The following is a 6,000-nucleotide window of genomic DNA, read 5'->3' as shown; positions in this document are numbered from 1 at the left end:
AGTAGTTAGAAGGTTCGAGGCATAAGGTAATGCCGTTTCGATCATCGTAGATGTTTGTGCTAGTCTTCTTAAAGTAAACTTGTTTAACTTATGTCTGTACTCAGAAATTGTTGCTTCCGCTGACTCATTTATATCCAAGCTTATGTATTCGAGCCATCAAGGCCCCTGGCTTGTAATATAAAGTTTATATTATTTTATTTGTGTCTAGAGTTGTGTTGTAATATCTTTCTACGAGTCTCTGATCTTGATCGTACACATTTATACATATAATTAGTGTACGATTAAATGTGTTACAATGATGGGCGTTACAATGATGGGGCCAGAAGCAATATGATGGTTGAAATCAAATCATACATATCTCATATGTTACACTAGAATGAATGACAATGAAGAACAAAAATATAATTCGTACCTGACACTAACCACAGGCTTAGCGGCATCTTCTTTTTTTGAACCGGGTGCATAACAGAAAATTAGCAGATTCTGTTACATGAGACTAGGAAGGACACTAACCACAGGCTTAGCGGCATCTTCATTTGTTGAACCGGGTGCATAACAGGAAATTAGCAGATTCTGTTACAGGAGACCGGGAAGGAGGGAAGGGAGTCCACGCACTGCGAGGAAACCAACTCTACAGGCTCGTCACCGAAACGTGTACTAGAGGGCAAAAACCTGGCAGCATTACATAGTTCCGCTTCGCTTCATCTAAAATAGGATTTTTAATATTCTCGCCTAGGTTGTCTCACTTCTGCTACTGTAACACGGATCTGTCTTCCATCCAAGTCCTGTGGAACAGGAAAAAGAAACTCATTTAGCACCACGCTGAAAGAACAATAATGAAGGGTCACAGGTGTAAGCAGCCAGTTAAATGAGTGAAAACTCACAGAGCCGTCAAGATTAGATACTGCTTTCTCAACTTCATCACTGGTACCATATGTGACAAAACCAAATCCCCTTGACCTCCCACTCTCCCTGTCATAGATGACTCTGGCCCCCAAGACACTCCCTTGCTGATTGAATAAGTTTGCAAGAGCTGAGTCATCGACATTCCAAGAAAGATTACCCACATAGACCCTATTGTCCCCACCACCAGGCCCACGTGAGGATTGCTGCCTGAATCCGCCTGATTGCTCTCTAAATCCTCTTGGTGAGGATTGGTCCCTGGGTGGTGGCGGCCCTGAATTCACCTTCAAACTTCTCCCATCAAGTACCTGATATTAGAGATGAGGTCAGCCAATTACTCAAGCATACAACTACACATCCTAGTATAGAAATCGTACAGTTAGGTCAAGCAACAAAAGCTAAACTAACTAACAATTTTATCTAAAACTCTGAACTGTATTTCTCAGGAAGAAACAAGAGGTTGGAACTGCAGAACCAAGGAGAAACATAACAAGCTGAACCAATCAGTAAACCTGTAAAAACATAACGAAAGTAGCTTACAAACAATAAAAGATGAAACAAGAGGGCAAAAGCAGTAGCAGGTTAGAAACAATGCTTTTAAAGGAATAAATGAGTGCTCACATAGCCATTGAGCCGCTCAACTGCCTCCTCAACCTCTTCGACAGTAGACATAGTTACAAACCCAAATCCACGGCTTCGTCCAGTCAATTTGTCATAGATGACCTGTGACAATAAAGCAAAGCAGTTAAGCATGCTACGATTTGAATTGGGCTATAGGTCTGACATTTCTGATCCGCCATGTGCAATAATCAATCAGAACAGAGTGGAACTCCAAAAGTGGGCACCCAATCTGACCCCGCGTCGTCCCTAGGGCGGCTTGGGGGGCCATACCTGCTCTGGCGCCGTCCCCCCTTCAGTACGACTCCCCCCTCCCGCCGCCGCCGGATCAGTCCGCCGGGCGAAGCACACGCCGGAGGACGGCGGCGGCGAGGCTCTCCGCGCGCGCGACGGCCTCGGCTTGCGGTGTGAGCCCGTGGTGGTGGGACGCTCGTCCTCGGCTTCTCCGGCCAGCATGGTGGCTACCCGGCTCGGCGTCCTCTCACGGCTGATGGCCTGCCGGCTGCTCGTGGCTGCCTCGATGCGACGGCGTCCCGATCTAGCCCGTTGGCTCTGGCCGGCGGTGAGGTTGGTGGTCCTGCGTAGTGATTGCGCCATCGCCGTGCAGCAGGTGCTTGGGCTAGTGGGTTCGCATGCCGGCCGCGCTGGTGTTCCCCCATCTTCATCCGGCAGCGTGAGGGTGCGGAGGTACCGTGGCTCCGGGCGAAAGCCAACGACACGGCGTCTGCAGATGTCGCTTTCCTCCTGGGGGCCGTCGTGGAGCTCTCCGACCTCTTCAACTCTCGGGCCACTTTTTTCGGGTGAAAGCCTAGGTCCTGCGTTGCAGGGCCAGACAATGGCGTCGATTCACGTCATTTCCCCTCCCGAGGGCGTCGTCTTGAAGATCGTGATTCCCTGCGTGATTTCCGAGGGTTGGACTTGCATGGCATCACGGCAGGTGGCCGGCGATGCAAGAGGTGCTGACTGGAGGGGCTTAGAGGTGGAGCGGTGTTACTTCCTCCGCATTGACGACGTCGGATCTCGGCAACATGGCGCTATGGAGTGTCACCGTTCGATGCGTGTAGACGAACTCGCGCAGGAGGATTGCGCTGTCTGGCGTCATGGTGATGTCGATGGCAGACCTGGCAAGGTAGATCCGTCAATAACTGCTCTGAAGATGGATCAGTGGAAGATGGCGGCGGCCGCCTCTAAGAGTGCACCGAACCGGTGTGTGCCCCAGACCCGGCAATGTGGCTTGGTTGGGGCCTCCGGTTTTAGATGTTAGGCTTTGCTGCGAGGTCTATTTGGTATTCGGCTTGGACTATCGGCACCCCTTCATCAAGTGGATAGGAGTAGCGACAAATGGTGGCTTGAGACTTACTGATGTATTACTTTATAAGGTTTTTGTGAATAATTAATAAAGTGGCTGCATGCATCGTCGAGATGCAAAGGCCCGGGGTCTTCCTCCTTTATTTTTTTTATTAATTTGGCTTTTTTGACAAGGCTTTGCTTTATTGACCAATTTATTAGCACATTCTTAGACATCATCAGCGTGTGAGGAAACACCAATATTTTTGTTAATAAACTTCTATGTTTCGCACGCTAGTACTGCTATAGGTATTCAGAAAAGGCCTAAAATTCCCTCAGTTACACGCATGATTTCCCCTGAGCTAAATGTAAAGCACAAAAATTAGTTAATAAGACACCAAACGACCAAACCATTTCTAATTTCACACACACGGGCCCTCAACTTCCCTGAAGTAGGAACATATCGTACATATGAATCAGTGCCCAGAATGTAACGAGGCAACCAATCTATATAGTACCTCGACCATCTCAACGGAGCCAGCCTGCTCGAATAGGCCGGCTAGCTGGGCGCTGTCGACGCTGAAGGGGAGGTTGCCAACGAACACCCTTAGGTCCTCCGAGAACTCCTGGGCGACCTCCGTCTCGACATCTGACGACACGGACACGGCCAAGGAAGCGAGCGGGTGCCTCCAGCCAGCGGAGGCGAGGGCGCGGTGCTGCGGGGTCTTCGAGGGAAAGAATGCGGAGGGGGCCTGCTTAAATGAGGAGGAGGACGAGGGGAGGGAGAGGAACATGGGGGAGATGGAGAAGAGCGTGGCCGCCATGGGGACGATTGGGTTGATCGTGTTTGGGGGATAAGGTTTGAGTCGAGAGAAAAATAGAGAATGCAGCTCAGTGAAGAGAGAACGACAAGTCGGGAGGGTTTTATATGGGAGGGGTACTCATATATAATATAGCAATTCCGGCGAACTGCGTTTTACGGGACGGTTTACAAGACGAGCCTAAAAACAGGCTCGATCAGAGCAACTAAATGCATTTTGTCTGCTTGTGTCTGTTTGGATTGGCATGAATAAAAGTGAAGATCAAACACATCAACCCAAACACAAATCATGTTGGCGTTATATTTGCATCGATCCATTTTCGATTTAAAATGGTGCCTGAAATGCGTCGGCGCGGACGCGAAGCGGACGCGCCGCGCGTCTCCTCGGCGTCCGCCGTATCCCCACTTGTAGGCCACCCATCCGCCGTCCGTTGTCTTATTTATAACGACCACCAACAGCGGGCCCATTAGTCAGCTAGTGAAAGCGTCCTTTTTTAAGCACGCGTGCGGCGGGGACCGGCCTCCTCCACTTCCATCCACATCTGGCCCCTCACCAGTCCCTTTGCTTCCTCGCCGACGACAGCAAACCCTAGTGCGCCATGGGCCTCTTCGGCAGCAGCAACGGCAAGGGCAAGGGCAAAGGCACCCACGGCGCCTCGTCCTCCCATACTTTCCTCCCCCTCCTCCTTAGACGCTGGCGTGTTTCCGCCCAGGTCGCCGGTGCCTGCACATCCCGGTGCATCAAGCGTGGTGGCACTGGGAGTACAGGCAGTCGCTGCCCTACCCCGACGTCACGCTGCCGCACCATTGGCACCTGGATCCGCAGCGGAGCCCGGTGTCGGCGGTTCCGCGGAGCCAGTGGGCGCACGACGAGGAGGTGCGCAGGCGCCGCGCGCAGCTCACATTGGAGCAGCGTCGGCTGCCTGAGTACGCCGCGGACTCTCCCAACTGGGAGGCTTGGTTCGCCCTCGAACACGAGGAGCAACGGCGTGTAGGCGTCGACGTCGTCCCGCCGTCGTTCCCACCGCCGCCCCCGCAGGTAGAGCCGGAGGACATGGAGGCAGGGGCGGAGTACCAAGCCGCCCTCGAGGAGGCCCTGCAACACGCGTTGGAGGCTAGCCACCTCGAGGAGGACGCGCACTGGGATGGGCTGGAGCAAGCCCTTGCCCTATCGGTGGCGGGGGACTCCGTCCACACCCCGCTGTTCTTGCCGCCGCCATCGTCGCCGCCCGTCGAGCCCAAGCCAGAGCCGGAGCTGGAGCCGACGCGAAAGCGCTCCCTCCTCCATCCACTTGGCCGGAGGAGGCCTACTCATGGACGTGCCAGTACCGCGAGTGGGTGAGCGCACCTCCTGTCCACTTCGCCGCGACGCCGGCGCAGGAGGCCGCCCACCATAGCGCTGGAAGACGCACTGACTCCGCCAGGAGAAGATCAACGACGAGAAGCAGATGCGTTGCGAGGCCATGCTCCAACGCGACGTGGAGGCGCTCCGGCTCGAGGAGGAAGAGGAGGAGGAGCGCGTGCAGCTAGCCACAATGCCGCCACCCAACAGACGCCGGAGGAGGCTGCCCTAGCAGCGTACCAGGCGGCGTTCGGGTGGGCTGGCCCTGCTCCCGTCTTCATCGACCTCACCGGCGATGGCGACGGCGCCGTCGACGGCAAGGGCAAGGGCAAGGACGACGATGTCTAGGGCAGCGTGTGGGGCGCCGAAGACTTTTTTATGTTTTAATTAATGTTTAATTAGGTTTAAGTGGACTTTGGCCGGCGGTTGACCGGCCACTTATGTTTAATTATGTTTATTTTGTGCGAGCTGTTTTTTTTCACGCTGGCACATTTGGGTCAGCCTCTCCGTTGGGCGGTCAAGCCGTCCCATTTAAGAATGCGGACGCGCACGTCCGCCTGGCCAACCCAAACGGACGAAAAAGCGGACAAAGCGCATGTTCGTTTGGGTCGCCTCGTTGGAATTGCTCTCAGATCCGTTAAAAAAGGGCCGGCTCGTAAAATTTCTAGAGGAGGACTGTAACCACTCCCGTTTTCTCCGACGCAGTTTAGGGTTCCCGTCCCACAAACCTCCCACCCTCCTCCGCTGCAAAGCTCCTTCCTCCGGCATCAAATCCCTTCTTCTCCGGGCACCTTTTCCTTTGCATTTCTCCGCCGGATCTTGCCGGAGATGTCGTCTGTGGGTTCTGGGTATGGCGACCGCAAGCGCCTCCACAATGACAAGGCTGGCAGCTCCTTCGTCCGCCCTCCCACATCAGACAGATAGAGGGAGGCAAGGCACACCCGCGGCACCAGCTCCTTCGCGACGAGTAGATCTATGCTATGCGTGTTTAATTTCGGACTGTATTAAAAACTCCCCTATGCTATGCATG

General features: G+C 53.7%; 1 protein-coding gene across 1 annotated transcript; it reads right to left on the bottom strand.

Moving 5' to 3' along the window:
* Positions 1–430: 430 nt before the first annotated feature.
* LOC125551431 (RNA-binding protein CP29B, chloroplastic) lies at positions 431–3,721 on the bottom strand. Its single transcript, XM_048714680.2, has 4 exons — positions 3,327–3,721; positions 1,525–1,626; positions 885–1,211; positions 431–785 (listed from the first exon to the last, which is right to left on the bottom strand). The coding sequence occupies exons 1-4, from the start codon at positions 3,630–3,632 to the stop codon at positions 720–722; spliced, it is 801 nt and encodes a 266-aa protein (XP_048570637.1). The 5' UTR covers positions 3,633–3,721; the 3' UTR covers positions 431–719.
* Between the last annotated feature and the right edge of the window lie 2,279 nt (positions 3,722–6,000).

Source organism: Triticum urartu, chromosome 4A, assembly GCF_056163025.1.
Source record: "Triticum urartu cultivar PI428250 chromosome 4A, HENAU_Tu73, whole genome shotgun sequence".
In the NCBI taxonomy this organism is placed as follows: Eukaryota; Viridiplantae; Streptophyta; class Magnoliopsida; order Poales; family Poaceae; genus Triticum; species Triticum urartu.
The sequence above is the reverse complement of the archived record's forward strand: the minus strand, read 5'-3'. Positions and strand labels throughout refer to the sequence as shown.